The 16,840-nt window shown below is 37.3% G+C and overlaps 1 protein-coding gene across 1 annotated transcript in view; it reads right to left on the bottom strand.

Annotated features, from left to right (window-relative positions):
- The window catches only part of LPCAT1 (lysophosphatidylcholine acyltransferase 1), a 72,266-nt gene that overhangs the window by 9,732 nt on the left and 45,694 nt on the right, over window positions 1-16,840 (bottom strand). Inside the window, exons 10-13 of the mRNA XM_074899397.1 lie at window positions 16,234-16,359; window positions 8,985-9,138; window positions 8,003-8,101; window positions 4,592-4,730 (exon numbers count right to left, since the gene is read on the bottom strand). Coding sequence (XP_074755498.1) covers window positions 4,592-4,730; window positions 8,003-8,101; window positions 8,985-9,138; window positions 16,234-16,359 — 518 coding nt within the window. The remainder of the gene's footprint in view (window positions 1-4,591; window positions 4,731-8,002; window positions 8,102-8,984; window positions 9,139-16,233; window positions 16,360-16,840) is intronic.

Raw genomic sequence — 16,840 nt, 5'->3', positions numbered from 1 at the left:
AAAACTGATTTTAATGTTGGATACTAATAAGACAATAAAAAGAGCAAGATTAGTTCTTGAGGGACCGGGGAATCCTTAACATCAAAAAGTAACATTCTGTGTTAAAAACCAGACATTGAAGCCTTGTCACAATTTGCCCATATGATTGTTTATTCAGACATGATTTGAACACAAGATACTGTAAAGATTCCAAGTCATAAGAAGGTATTCTTATAATGTAAAGTGACACTGGAAGAAGCTGGATGTGAACATTATCACCAAGTCAGTCACCTACAGTGTATCTATCACACACAGCCCACTCAAATTCACGGTGTTATCCCAGAAGAGTTCATGATCAGATGATGCAGTGAGTTCCCTAGCATGCAGTGCAGACGACTCCGTTCAGAGGAGTGACACCCAGTTCCTTCTGGCACAACTGGGCTGGTGTGGAAGAAGGGAACTACCACAGCTTTCCCTCTCTGCCACCCTTCTCTGAGACAACACATTTCTCTCAATATTGCACAGGGCAAGGGAATGTAATTTGGCTCACAAGGGCACTGAAGTTGTAGGTCAACCCTGCCTCCGAACTGCTGCAAAGGGATAGGTAGGAAGAATGCAATAAACGTAACTTCATCCCTCTGCATACAAAAACTGGGTATCTTTTATCGACAGTTTATGTGGACCTAAAGTATTTTGCACGCTGTATCTTCAACAAAAGCTCTTGGCGTTCAGGCCATGAAAACCAATACTACTATCTATGTTGGGAAACCTGTATGTACAACAGAATGATTGATCACATAAATGATAAAAGTCTTGCACGGGTGGGGAAGAACAACTTAAATGCTTGAAAATGTATGCAGCAAAATTTTTTCTTTCAATAATATTTAATGCAAGTTCAACTTTAAAAAAAAAACTCATACCAAGGAACGTGATGCATCTGACCTTTTCGAAGAAGGAAATGTAGAACTTTCTTTTATACTGAAAATATTTAACAGGGGTAGTAGTTGCAATAATATATTAGAAATGCTTGAGTGCAAACTGATCCATCAGAATCAGTTAAGCACATTCAGTGAATCCAATGAAGTATATTTTTCTGCAGCTAAAAAGGAGAGAGCAAACAGCTATCAACCTTAACTGGATCTGGCCTGCAGCAGAACCATGAAAGCAACTGTGAAGCATTAGTCTGGAGGAAAAGATTACCGTAGTCATTTACTTCGGAAAAAAAAGTAATTTTACCTCCTGTCCCTACTTAGAAGAAAGAGCCAAAAAGAAGGAAAGAACCCAAAGTGGAGTTCTTTAAGACTGCTGTCTATACTTTTACATTAAATATGCATATGTACTGCAAGAACTTCAAGAGGTTTTTCTCCTGCCTTTGCAATACCCTCCCACTACTTGATGCTCCTGATGGAAGCTGTATGTTCATGCATCTCCCCTAGTTTTTGTTCCCCCTCAGCTATAAATTACTTTATTGTACAGGAACTTAACAGTATAATCCTGTAGTTAATATAGTTAAGGATACTATGTTTTAAAGAACAAATAATTCTTCCTTCTGAATGTTCATCCATATGGATATTCATAATTTTGCCAAAACCCCCTTTTTTCTTGTTACCAGCAAGCAAGGCAGAGTCTTCAGAACACTTTCTCACAGTCATCATTTGTCTATCAAAAGCAGGTAGACAGCTTCTTAGAATTTGCGATGCCCTCCTACAGAATGTATTCAAATTCTCCAGAATCATGTCTTAAGATGAAGAAATCTTGCCTCTTTCTAGATTACAGTGAAAGGATGAGCTTTAGAATCAAGGTGCATTTAAACAGTTAAGGCAACAGCACACTGCTTAAAAGAATGGAAACAATACACAGATCTTTGTGTATTTTTAAACATGTGACAAAAGTCTGGACTTCTAACAATTCAGATATAACATTATCAATATAGTTACAAAAATCTCAATTTTGCTATCAGCTCTTCTGTTTACCTGCAACCTGAGCTCTACCTCTGGGATGAGATCTCTGGCTTCAAGGACTCTGCTATATGTGCAGCAATGTAGGTTTGATAGTTTCGATATTTTATTTTTGTTTTTACAAGTAAGACCGAAGGCTTAATATTCCTGCTTCACATGCTAAACACCCTAGAAAGAAGCAGCTTGTGGGCAGACCCTCTGCTGTGTATATCCCAAGTAATGTCAGTACTCTTCCACTAGATACATACTTTTGATTTCTCAGAACTTGCCTGGACAATGACATCAAAAGAGGTGCAGTTTGCAAATTTTCTACCTCTCCTTTGTCAGTATTTAACTGCAATAAATTGAGTATGTGAAAAGTTGCACATATGCTCATGAAAGGCAAGAGATTGCATACTTACAGAAAGAACTTTCAAGATAGAAATGCAATACTAAAAGTTCATTTTCATCTTCTAATCCTTTACCACAATAAACTGGACATTTATTCTTACTATTAGGCTTTCAGATATGTTAAAATCTCGGTGCAATGTTTACATTATAAAATGAGCACTTCTCTCAGAAAAAAGATCCAACAAAGTTTCAAAGAAATGATGTAAACACCATTCTACTTTGTGTAGCCTCACAAAAGACTACTGTTGACTGCAGGAAATAAAATAGTAAAAATGAGAGCTAAGCACTTCAGTGGCCACTGCTGTGGTTCACTGGCATAGATTTTCATGTGATGGGAACATACCATGACCACTCATGGGTAAAGTGCAGGTTTAAATGCAACTAAGTACTATTAAAGATTAATATTAAAATATTAATTCTTTGGTAGCTCACATGAACTGGTCTGAGTTCACTTGTACACCATTTCAAAATGTAGCTATTCTCAAACAATGAAGTGTGCCAAAATTAGAGTTCCGCTATGCTTACCAGCTTTGATTCTGTGCTGGTATTTTTGAAGCTGGTGATTGGTGGGGAGGTGGTGCAGAGAAGAACTGAGTCACCACCCAAATGAGTTGGGAAACGAGCAGAGATGTGCAGGAAAAAGACACTAACATAGGATGGACATGGAAATGCTGGGGACATTACAGACAGGGAGGTACAGAAAGGAAAGGGGTAGCACAGCAGGAATCAAGGAGGCAAGATGTAGCAGGGAAAAAGGGGAGGGTGGTGGCAACGATTCTCATTCCAATAATTCTAAAACAGTTCTACAGTTGAAGCTTTAGCACATGTTGCGTGATTGAAACATAGGTATTACTAGTTGTCCTGGTTTCAGCTAGCATAGAGTTAATTTTCTTCCTAGTAGCTGGTACAGTGCTGTGTTTTGGATTCAGTGTGAGAATAATGTTGATAACACACTGATGTTTTAGTTGTTGCTAAGTAGCACTTATCTTAACACAAAAACTTTTCAGTTTCCCATGCTCTGCCAGCAAGCAAGTGCACAGGAAGCTGGGAGGGAGCACAGCCAGGACAGCTGACCCCAGCAAGCCAAAGGGATATTCCATACCACAGGACATCATGCTCAGCATATAAACTGGGGGGAGACAGACAGGGGGGTGCCAATCACCACTCAGGACTGGCTGGGCATCAGCCAGCGTGTGGTGAGCAACTGCACTGTGAATCACTTGTCTGTCTTGGGTTTTATTGCTCATTTTGTTATATTCCTTTTCATTACAATTATTACTATCATTATATATTACTTTATTTCAATTATTAAACTGTTCTTAGCTCAACCCACAAGTTTTACCTCCCCCCCACCCCGCCACCAATTCTCCTCCCCATCCCACCAGGGAGGGAGAGGAGTGAGCAATGGCTGCATGGTGCTTAGTTGCCGGCTAGGGTTAAAGCACACCACTACTGTAGAAATTGTGATTTACTAACACTGATGTCTTAATTTGTAAGATTTCCACAAATTAAATACATACTGATTATCCTGAAGGAAAAGCACTAACACAGGGCATGTCATAAGCACTTCTACTGGAGATATGATACACTGGCTATCAACAACTTAGTTCATACTTAAATGATACAACTATATTTAGAACCTTACTGCATAAAAGATGAAGAATCTGAAGTAACATACAAGTACGTTGATTCCCAGCATAATCTATTCACCCATATCTCACAATTTTTCAAATGTAACTTTCTCACCCCTGTATCACCCTGCATTACAGACTACATATTGAGCAGCCTGGTTAATACCCCCTCATTTCCTACTCCTCCCCCCGCCCATGACTTATTTTCCAACAGGCTGAGAAATTATTATGGGAGTAGAAAGTCTTACATCCCCCCATACTCGGGGGGGGCAGAAATAGTGAGGAACAGATACAGTCGACAAAACGACAGGATAGAGCTAAGATAGCTTTCTTGAAAATACATATTCACATACATGGAAGTCACCGAACAGAATATGCTGAAAGAGCTAATGCAGGTATTGCCTGACTCAATATGGAAGGGAAAACCTCTAAAAACATGTAAACATGACATTTGATATTAAAAGGTGAAACATTTTTTTAAATTATAAATTTACTTTGTCTGCAGTGCTTTTATCATTACTGAATTCAACAAAAAAGGTGAAGTTTAATAAAAATATACCTGGTTTGTGTATCAACATGAGTTCAGACAACTTTGACATTTTGTGACAGTTCAGATCCACTTAAAATACTTACCATATGTAATCTCTCCTTTTTCTTCTTCATCTACAGCTCTAAAAAGATGTGTAACATTAATCTGTGACACACCCATGGCAGTCTTCAGAATATGAGCTAAATCCTCTTCTGTTATAGCGCCATTTTCTGACTGGTACAACTATGAATCAAGAAAGCAAGGTAAATTGCAAAGCAGAATGCTAACTCCTATAAACAGCACCATACTAAGAAGTTATGCAAAATTAAAATTTGGTATTGGAAATTCTAGTCACTCTCAGACGGATGTGATCTATTAAGGATTTCTGATTAGTCAGGGTAAGAGATAGCATTATTTTTAGTTCACCTGTGTACACTTAGAAAGTAAAGCTTGCTATATTCAGAAAAAACTCCCTATGTTTACATGCGTGAACACTGGAATTTCATTGATATTCAGAGACAAGACTGTTTAACACTAACATGTTTTGTAGAACTAAGAATAATTTTTAGGCCATTGAGTTATGTGTCCAAACTCCAAGAGAGTCTGTGGAATCAGGAGATATATTTAGGTCAGCCTAAAGCAGATACCGTTTCCACTTGGTCAGATGTAAAACTAAAGATTCTTTGACCAAAGTCCAACTGATTATGACAGCCAGTTTGCATAAAATGGCTAAATCTAAATGGCATTATATTAATCAAGAGAATCCTACCCCATATAGTAATGGGCCTATCATTTTCTACACTTATTCTAGAAAATAATAATTTGAATATTCTTAAGTCCTGAAGCAACAAGTTTCCTCACAGAAAGAGTAGCTTTACTACTGACAGGATATTGATAACTAAAAATAATTGTTCAGTCTCATTCTATCTTCGTATATGTACAGTGTTTTGCCCTGGAAAAAGGACTTGAATATTTCAAAACATCTGTAATAAATACAGCTTCATTCAACTTTCTAAAATAACTCAACTTCTCTGTGGTGGAAATTGAGACAGAAGAGTTTCTGAAACATCCTTGACTCATTTTCAAGGATGACAACACTGCAAATTACTGAACCACGTAAAAAACGCTATTTTGGAAACTTCCTTTTAGTTTCTCTATGTCATTGAGAAGGTGGGAACTGATGAGATTGAACAAAAATGGCATAAGGATGCATTTTTCACACAAAACCAGAAGTTGCTGTCATAAGACAGCACACCTCAATGGAATTAAAAAAAAAAAAAAATTGAAGTTCTGAAGAAGACAACATTCATGCTCATATCCAGAATCTTGCCTTTTCTTCCCTAGCACCTAACCTACACACTGTTTCACAAGGAGTAGGGCCAAGGACAAGACACTTGTGTAACAAAACCTCCTCTGTCTTCACAGATCAAGTAGTCAGAAAGTGATACTTGATGGTAAGGCTCACAAGCATCACGTTGGCAAGATCTACACCCTTTAGTTACCTTAGCAGTTCGGAAGGGAGGATGCGTAGCACTTACACTGGAGTGCTGCTCTTACACTTGATTGCCATAATCCCCCCTTCTCTAAATTGCCTACCACTTTAGAAATCTGGTGGCTCAGTAACTATTTTTTCAGGTTCTTCAAGCCACATACTAAACACTTCCACTTTGAAAACTTGTTTAGCTATGTGAAATGTTGCACTTGATCTCTGAAAACAAATGACAAAGTGCTTTCCAAAAGGTAGCATATGGCAGAGGACAGCACCTGTTCAAAGTCACACATTCATGAACTAGCTAGATCCTTCAATGGCTCCAAATAAGCTGTGTGAATATCTTACTGTACATGAACCCGTGACAAGAGGGAAGAAAGGATTACAAAGAAATAAAAAAAAAAAAAAAAAAAAAAAAAAAAAATCAAGAAAACCCCCCAAAGGTTCTCTTTCCCTTTTTCTAGAATACTGCAAGTCAAAATTTCCTCAGCTCAAGACTTTTTTTAACCCTTCCAATCATCACTAGTGGGATAAAATGAGCCATACCTGCTTTCCCTTGCTGACTTCTTAATACATGCATAGAACTTCTCTGCAGCTCTACAGTTAACTTTATATTTTGCAATTAACCAGGGAACTCAAAATTATATGTTATGAGTTGAAGAACAGAGTAGATAGTGAAGAACAGAAATTTTCTAAAAAACAGTCCTGTTAACTTCAATTTAGGTGCTTCTAAGGAAAATAACCACCCAATCTGAGCCTTTCTTCTTCTAAAATGGTAAAAGTGTATTTCACATTATGCTTCATGAGAGCTAAATTCCACTGAAAACTGCCCAAAAGCCACCTTCAAGTTTACTTTAAGCTTGTTCATTTTAGTATGAAGGCACAGAGCTCACCAAACAGTACCTGATGATTTCTCTGTGCCATTATATAGATCAAATGGAGTAAGAAAGAGCAGAGACCTTCCTGCTTTTCCCTCAGAAGTAGCAGTAACAGCAGCTATTAGAGGCAGACTTCCCCCAATATTTGTAGGAACTAAATATTCTCGTTCCTTCCTCCTTTGTCAAATTTGTTTGATACTGGCCAAAGGGTAAGAATGATAGCTGTGAACACTAAACATTCACAAGAGTCTCATTTCTTTAGCAAAACATAGTTAAAAGAATAATACAGGTATGTTGAAGAACCTGAAAACAAGTACTCAGAAAATAAGGCTGTCATGTAGTACCATGCAACAGAATGCTCTCAACTCCGTGCATTCAAGAGCGAAGACAACATCAAGAGTTGGCACTTTTCGGTTTCAGTAACACTAAAGACCATGTGAGTTCATAGCAAGGGGAAAAGATGATGCAGGGTTTGTTGCTGAAATAGCAATATTAAAGGAATTAATTAAAAAGTAATAAAAAAGGTGTCAGACAAACCCACCGGAATGGCAAACATTAAGTATTGCTGCTGTCACTTCCCCAAAAAGCCTGCATTAACTATCTGTGCTGATGCTACAACAAACCCCTGAGGCTAGAATAAGATCAGGAGCTCTTCTGGGAAGCATAAACTCTGAGCAGAGACTGCAAGACCAACACAGAAACAACGGTAAGACTGAGGGAATAAAATCTTACCATGAAAATAAGAGGGGGTAAAAAAGATAATATATACTAACATGTAGTAAAAGTTTTAAAATCTTTTATTAACTTTAAAAATAAGATTTGATTGAAACATTCTAAAAGAAGCACAACTCATTAGCCTTTAGTTTAGATGAATCAATATGAAGGACTTGAGAGACTCAGTGTGCTGAAAAGGATTCTACCAGAATTCCAGATAACAATTTCAAACTGCAAACTTCCATAATTTTACATAACTCAAACCTGCCGTGTGTTCCCTCTGACCCTCTTAATTCAACCTTCCATTACTGTTACTTTAAAATATAATTAGGTATTAAAGGGGCATGTGAAACAAGCTTCTGTTAAGTCTAATGGCAATATTAATATTTTCAAAATATAAGTGAACTACATGGGGAAAGAAAAATGCTGCTTACCTGAAATGCCAGCTGAATTGTTTCCAGAGTTTTGGATGGCTTACAGACAACTGACAGAGCAATGACAAATTCCCGAATGTCAATTATGCCATCTTCATTCTGTGAAGGAAAACCTCACCTCAAAATACTGCAATTTGTCTGAGTACTTTAATAAATAACTAACAGTTGCTAAAGATGCAGACTATTCAGAAAGATCATTAGAGATGCCACTACAAAAAAAGTCTCAGAAGAATAGAATTACATCAGGTCAAGAACCTGAGTCATCAAAGCTCTACAGGACCTTTCAGAGTCTCAGTCAAGAAGTCATAATTCAAATGTTCTTGGAACACAGTGCTGCTGCTGTCATCCTTCACTTGTGCATTTAAGGTTTTTATATTAAACCATCTGAATTACTGGGTTAAAATTAAAACTGGAGAACCATAAGCAAGGTAGCCTAATTTAAGCCCTGAATACATGACATCTACTCTTTGGTCTACAAGAGAACACCGTGAACATATCCATCTCCTGGTCCAAACAGCACCTCATCCAAAGATAATAGTCATTTCCCCTTTCTGACTGATTGCCAGAGGATTGAAAAATGGCTCATTTGCCAAGTTCCTAGGCCCCTCAGGTTTTGGGCATCCTACAAGAACAAATGATTTATTTACAAGGCAAGTGAAATATCAGCTAATAAGCACTGCATTCAGTTGCAACATGCAGCATCAGAGGTTTAGCCTGAACTCATCTTTCTTCCTCTTCATATTTTGCAACTAGAAAGAAAATTAGTTTTGTCCAACTGGTACTCCTTTTAACTTCTACCTGAATTAATGCTTCATTTAGTTGATGATGGGTGCTCTTACCTTGCTGAAAAGGAAATGCAGTAGGCAAATACTGTGGTGAAGTGCTCAAAAGCCCTTAGCACTGGCCCAAAGAGACCTCAGTGAATTCAACTGGAACAGAATTAGGCTAAAGTGGAGTTGACCAAAGTAGTACAATTTCTTACCTCATCAAAAAGCGCAAACATACTTTCTAATAAGTGAGAAACTGGAAATTCCAAGTATGCTGAAAATTCTTTAAGATTGACCTTTTCTTTCTTCATTTTCATGGCACTTGCAGCATATTTATCAAGATCATCTTCAAGTGTTTCTGGCTTCAACCTACAAAGCATATTATTTTTGCACATTTCAAAAGTAAACCCAGTTTTAACACCACAGATTTCAATATACCAAATGAAGCAATGGATGATAATGGTATAAAACATTATGCAATCTGGAATTATTAAGCAATTTTATTATAAAATAACGTATTCCTATAATTTTAAGGCTCCCATCAGTTCTTGAACTGTATTAGAAATTACTGCACAGGCTCAGGAATCCTGGTCATAAACTTGTATCCTTTGTTCTACTTTGATTATAAGCTGTATGTGTAAGCAGTTCAACAGAAACAAGAAACACAGCCTAGAACTAGCTAATAAATACCAGGCATGGAGAACTACGTGGGATTTAGGTCACCTGAATATGGCTATAGTATAGGACAGTAACATAAACCAATTGTCACAGAATCACGGAATCGTCTGGGTTGGAAAAGACCTTGAAGATCATCCAGTCCAACCATTAACCTAACACTGACAGTTCCCAACTACACCAGATCCCTCAGCACTATGTCAACCCAACTCTGAAACACCTCCAGGGATGGGGACTCCACCACCTCCCTGGGCAGCCCATTCCAATGCCTCACAACCCATTCTGTACAGAAATGCTTCATAATATCCAGTCTAAACCTTCTCTGGTGCAACTTGAGGCCATTACCTCTTGTCCTGTCACTTACTACTTGGTTAAAGAGACATAAAGAGACTTATGTTTCCAAATTTACTAATGTCACTGAACATGATGCATCTTGGGATCACAGGGATTACATAATAATGATTATACAGTTAATCCTGTTTATCAGTCCTCATTTTTTACATTCAGTCCAGAGCTGGACACTTATGAGGCGACCTAAACAAAGTTATAGCAGTTAATACAGCTACAGAAATTCCCTCAGTCCTTCCAATTGCAAAACCAGATTTTGACTGATGAATAAACAGCTTTACATTTATGCAAGTATCTACTGCATGGTGGTTGTTAGTTTGTTGGGGTTTTTTTAGTTTTTTTTTTGGTTTTGTGTGTTTTTTTTTTCTAAGTCAAGCTTCCTGTTTTCACTTTGTGAAAAAACTCTTGCTATGAATATAAAAATGGTGCTGCAAGTATGTGGGGAAAAGTAAATTCCCTCCTTAATACAACATCAGCCAAATCTTGATCAGCAGGTTTCCTCTGAACTCATTTAGAGTAATGTGTGGATCCAAACATTCTAGCCCAAAGACAAAAGAAGCCAATAAAGTCTTCTACAATATTCTTCTGCAGCTGTCTGTTTTGCTGTTTGCTGCTGCAGACAAGAAAGTTATTTACAGAACTCACAAGCTCACACCAGAATTGTTCCCAGACTGCAGCTGGGACTCTTCAGCAGCTTCCTCTCAGTGACAAGAATGAATAAAATACTTAATATCAGCATTCTCAGGAGCTTCTGAAAAAAGATAAGAGCATTTCTGATAGGAAGATTATCTGATATGTCAGCTCCAGACCTTGATCACTTGCTGAAATGACCCTTCCTAAAAATAACTTTTTAAGTAAAAACACTACTATGCTGCCTGTGATTACCTAAACTGACTTACCAAAAATGTACTAACTAAACAACACCAAGCCCTGTATTTCTGAAGTATAAGACCTGAACATGAAAGAATTCTTCTAGAGACCCATGGCCCCTACAGAACATTTGTATGTTCTCTATCCTGGCATTAAAGCACCTGTCTTAAGTTTTGGTCCTAGACAGTATAAAAAGAGCAGCAAAAAACTCCTCTGCAAACAATAATTTTCCATGATCAAGTAGAAAAGTAGCAGTAACGATCACAAAGGAATACATGGAGGATTTGAGATGCACACAGTACTCAACTTCTCACATGCAGGATTATATATAAGAAGCGTCCACAGATAATACATCCCCCATTGTAGTAGTTAAAATGGATTTTAACTGTAGGATGAGGACAGCTGGCATCCAAATCCTCCCCTGAGATAAGCCACTACTGACACAGAACACACAGTCTAACATCTGTCTCTAAATCAGAGAGATTTGCTTTGCAATGAATTGACTCAAAATTCACCTTCTACAACTGAGGTAGTACTTGTTTGGTGAGCAGTATTTGAGATTAGTGAAATCTCCTCTTCACCCCTCAGTGAAGTGCAAAAAGCTAAAAAGTTTGAAGCCAAAACTTGTACGGAAAGTAGCACAGCTTATCATGAATCTTACAAACATCTTGTGGTTTGGGTTTTGTATAGAAAGAGGTGTGAGCCAATCTCAAAAAAAGCATGTGGATCAGTGAGGCAAGCATTGCTTCAGCTTGAGTACAAGTGCATTGTACTTCTGGTAATCCAAGGTGGGCTCACTTCCCTCTAGCAATTTCACAATCAGAAAGTAATTGATGGTGGATTACTATGCTGAAAGTCTTTTGAAGCCAAGTGTTCTAAATCTCACAACAGGTTCTGAACCTATGTGGAATGGTTTGAATGCCTCCTTTCAAATTGTTACTTTTATCCTACTGGAGGCTATAAAAGCTAGAAAGCCAACAGTGGATATCTCTGGTCATGAAATCATGCTTGTTTGCCTAATGGCTTCCATGCAAGATCTAGGCTTTAGGATACATAACATTATTTGCTGTTGTGGTGTTTTGTTTCATTTTTTAGGCCAGTGCGCACCAAAGAGAACAAAGTCATTTCCAAGTCCCTGAAGATGGAAAGGACATTCTTCAAGATTAACAGCTCTGAACATTAAACCCTTCACAGCAGACTTCGCAGGGAAAAACAGATCCCTAAAGGTAGGGTATTTTTTGGCAGAATTACCACTATTAGCAAGGTAGATGTCTTACCTCCTTAAAGTTAGTTTTAGCTGCATTTGACTATTTGAGAACAAATTCCTTTCTTGCATGCTGGCACCCTGCCAAAAACCTTCTAATGTCTCACTGAGCTGGAAGTTGTGTAAGAACAGCTGATCTTGTAGCTAGATACTGTAAACTGCAAGCTCAGAGAAACATGCCTTATTCCAGAAAAACATACTACATTCAGTTTTATGTCTGCTGATGTACTTCTGTGCAACTTCTTGTCATAATGGAGAAAGAATACAGAACAGCTGCAAAACTGACCTTCCAAATACTCTGGCACACCCTGCCTTGATCCACTTAGCAGAGGCTATCATGGTTGGCCTGATCTGTGATTACCTTTAATGGACAGTATTGCTTTTATCATGAATACAGATGAACATCCTCCACAAGGTTTTTTTTCTTGCTATAGATGATCTCTGAGCACTCTGAAGTCATGGCACTGTTAGTTATCTGCCAGGGTTATTACTTTGGGGATGCAAAGCTCTTCCTACAGTCTGGACCACCATTTCAGGCACATATGGACAGCAGAAGTTTACTGTCTGGATAGTAAAGGCTGTTGACCAAGAATAAACAGGCACCAGACCTATGAGGTAATTATCTCCTCCTTGCAGATCTTACGATCTGCCCTACAGGGGCATTGCTTAATAGGATCCTCGTGGTCAACAGGACGAGATAATACTGGAGACTAGTGGTCAAAATGGAACTGCTGTTTAATTCAGGTCATCCTTACCAAAATACTTTTGGTAAGAGACAGCAGAATTGATTCAACACAAGTAGGTTTACTAATTTTGAATTTTGCCAGGGAGTGTGTAAGGAGGTAAATCGTGCAGGCTTGCTAAGGTTGTAGATTCCAGGGCAGACATCACTAGTACCCATCACATCATACCCAGGCTCAGGAAAACAAAAGAGATAAAGATCCTAAAAGAATTCCAACATAAATTGCTGCCAATTGTTAAAGATAAAAATTACTAAGACTAACCCTACTGAGAAAGTCAAGAAGTATAGAAGGCAAGAACAGGGGATTTTTCTGAAATCTGACCTGAAAAAGATAATTTGGTGCAAACCATACCTTTTATAAGTAGAAGACAATCTGCAAAGCCATACTGTTTTCAGTGAAAAGTACCAAGGACCTCAGTCTGTATACTAAATGCACACACCAGATCAAGAACCTGCCAGATGAAAGGGTCTTGTGCTACATGGATACCAATATTAAAATGCACATTCACCAGGATACCATATTATGTTCTTGCTGTACTTTCTATACTTATTGCTTTTTGGTGCACAAAGTGGAAGCCAACTACCATAATGGAGAAAATGTATCATCTTGTACAAGTACCACTGCTGCCTAGCTGTCAAAAAATATTAGAAAATAAATATATTAAAAATATTAATTTTAAAATAATATTTGCCAAAAAGACCTCAAGTAAATAAGAAAAAATAACAAGTAGAAAACAGTGACTAAACCAGAAGGATGTGACACACATCCAGACTTGCTAAACATTCCAAATCATACCTTGGGTTTTTAAAAGTGAAAGATTTGGAAGAAAAAAAAACCAGGAAGCAATTAAGTAAATAATGCAGTAGCAGAGAACTGAATGTTAACAAATTGAAAGGTAGACAGAAAGCAAGAGAAAAGAGATCAGTAAAAAAAATCAAGTACAAGAAAAACAGATGATCCTTAATCTGGCTAGAAGTGTGATGAGGCTACCAATACTTCCTCCCCTCCCCCCCAAAGATGCAAAAGGCCTGGACCACTAGAATTACTTAAGCAAAATTTCAGGTTACTTCAAGACCTGATTTTATAAGCCTAATGCAACAGTAAAGAGAACACAGTGTCTCAAAAATGTCTACTTTGGATTGCAATATGTGCTATGTTTGGTGACCCCCCCCAATTTTCAGAAAATAAAACAATTAACATTGAGAATAATCACAACTAAAAAAAAATTAGGAACTCATTTGATGGCCTAAAAGCCACTGTTCCATATGAAAGGGGAACAACAGTTAAGGCTAGAACGTCCTTCTAGTTCACAGGCAAAGTGAATGCAGGAATTAGAATGAACAGAAGTTAGAGACAATAGGAACAAATCAATTTAAATCAGAACTTAGCGATCTTCTTGCAGGCAACTGCCCTAAAGCAGCTCATAAAAAGTATTTCATAAAAAGATGGAGGTGAGACTTGATTATACTGTATTAACACTTTCTGGAAGAGAAAATATCTGAAAAGGTCTCTAATAAGGCACAAAATCCAAATAAGCTTCAATGTCTAGAACATGGTAATAGATCCAGTCAAAGTACAAATGCCAAATCACTTTAAACAGTAGGGTAATTAATTGTGGCATACATCATCAAACGAAGCAGAAGATTTACAATGTATGAAAGCTACAATAAAGAGTGCATATAGCTTAGTCATTAGCTCATTGGTCAAATTATCAGGCTCAAGAGAAGCATAACTGCTTGAGAACTAATGAATGCAGAATTTGAGAAGATGGGAGTCTGATCAGTTGATCTCATTGTTACAGCAGTCAATTTACCCCAGAGTTCAAGACAAGGCAGCCAAGTTTCAGACAGCTGTGACCTGGCAGCAGTAGCTGCATGGCTTCTGGATTGGATCCCATACAGCTGAACACAGATGAAGCAAATTCTACATACAGTATTAATAAATCCTGTATATAAATAATGTGAACAGAAATAACTCTCCAGTACAGCAAACTGAGGTATAACTTGATTTCAATCAATCTAAACCAAAAACATGTCTAGATTTGCCTTACTATAGAAATCTTGCATTTAAAACTAGATGTTACCTTGAAGGTATGTTATTGCTCAAAAACAAGTATTAAGACTGGATGCAAAATCCATTGGATGAAATTTACTGTTCCAGTTATTTAGGGATGTGACTGGACGATCTTAATGCCTTCCTGGCCTCAAAATCCTTTGAATAAACAGCAAAATGACTGCATTGCCAAACGTGCATTAGAGATGAAGCCATATTACAATCTTCATCCAATTGTGCCAGAAAAATACCATCATAATAGCCTTCTTACTGGCACATATCCAAATCAAGACAGAAAAATACTTCACCAATGTACAATTGCTCAAACCAGACAGAGACCTTTTGCGTTGTGGGGAGCCTCACTCAGAAATGCACATAATTGTTTTAGAGGCAAAAACAAAAACACAGAAAAGCATAATCTGAAAGAAAAGCTTAAATTGAGCAGACAGAAGTCAGACAATTTAACAAGAGGATTAAACTGAATCCTAGGATTATCAACTGCATAATAAAGAGACATGGGTGTTTTTTTTGGGTTATTTTTGTTTGCTTTTTTTTTTTCTTGTTTCTGTGAATTCAGAGCCTTTGGAACAAAGCAAGAATCTGCTTCCCCTAAGAAGTCTCTCCTATACTACTGGAAGTCTTTACAGGTGGAGGTCCCAACAATTAACATACACTTGTAATCTGAATGCATAACGTATGCTGTCCTACATTCCCTATTCTCCAATAGATTTTTTTTTTTCATTTATATACACAAGCTAGAAGGTGAAGGAAAAATTAGTGAACGGAAATAAAGTATGGAATGGAAATGTGAAACCATGGTCTACACTTTCAGGTAAGGTGACAAAAAATGGAAAAGGGTGTTTTATATTAAAGGAGTTAATAGGATGCAGCTCTAAATAATCAGTTTGTGGTGGTTCAATAGGATGACAGCAGAAACAGGAGAAAAACTGGAAAACAGCAGCAACAAGAAGAGAGGAGCCACACTGCATATACTAAGCTACAGTTCCATTAAAAAGTCCATTTAGCAGTAACCTACTCAAAAGATCAACCACGGCTTTGTGCTTCTTGGGCAAGGGTGACCCCTCTGCCCTCACTATTATAACATTAATCCAGTCACAAGACTGCTATAGCAGTGCTGTTCTCCCTTCACAGATGTCACAGGAAAGGGCAATTGACTCTTAACTGTTTCAGTTATTAGGAATCCCACAGTATTCCTGACTGTCTTCAGGAGATGTCTTCTAGTTTTGTTCAGGAATGAACACTTCAGAAACACTGCTCACTTGTCAGACTATAAAATTATTAATTTTACAACCTACCCTACTCAAAGATCTAGAGGTGCTGCAAGTGGAGAACAGTATTGTTTTAATTTTCTACTAGTGTACACCCCAACTGTAGTATGACAACACTCCATATATATTCATAAATGCAATACTGTTATATGAAGGGAAAACTATATAAAACATAGATATATAATAGAGATGGACCTTACATATAAATATTGTATATGCTCACCCAAGGCTTCTCACAAGCTTTGCAAATTCTAAGAGACACGTGTCTGAAGGCAGACGAAGTTGTCCTTCAGCCAAAGCTAGCTGACAGTCTTCAAATGTATAGTCTGTCACTGAAACTCCCAATGCCCTTGAATAAACCAAAGAAACACAGTAAGAGATATAATCTAAGCAAACTGAACAGAATAATCTTTTTTTTTTTAATATCAAGAAATCCTGTAACAATTATACTCTCTATTCTGAAGAGCTATAAAGAACAACCCATATAAGAAAGTTCACATACAAAGAATGAAATATGGTACTCTACCCATTGCAGAACATCTATTTTGACTTTATAAGGACATGAAAATGTAAAAGAGCACAAGTGAAAAAGTAGGCAGTGCACAGACTTTCAAATTCCTTAATATTTTCATAAAGAATAACAAAGGTTTCAAAATTATTAGTCTAGAGCAAACACATATTTATTAATAATTCTATTATTTATATTATTATTACATTATATATACACATTATAATAAATCAATAATCACCTGAACAGGACAATTATTACCTTCAGATAATATTAAAATTATACAACAGGCAACATTTATCTACAGAGAATGGCTAGAACA

Source organism: Athene noctua, chromosome 2 (genome assembly GCF_965140245.1).
Source record: "Athene noctua chromosome 2, bAthNoc1.hap1.1, whole genome shotgun sequence".
NCBI classification, from domain to species: Eukaryota; Metazoa; Chordata; class Aves; order Strigiformes; family Strigidae; genus Athene; species Athene noctua.
The sequence above is the reverse complement of the archived record's forward strand: the minus strand, read 5'-3'. Positions and strand labels throughout refer to the sequence as shown.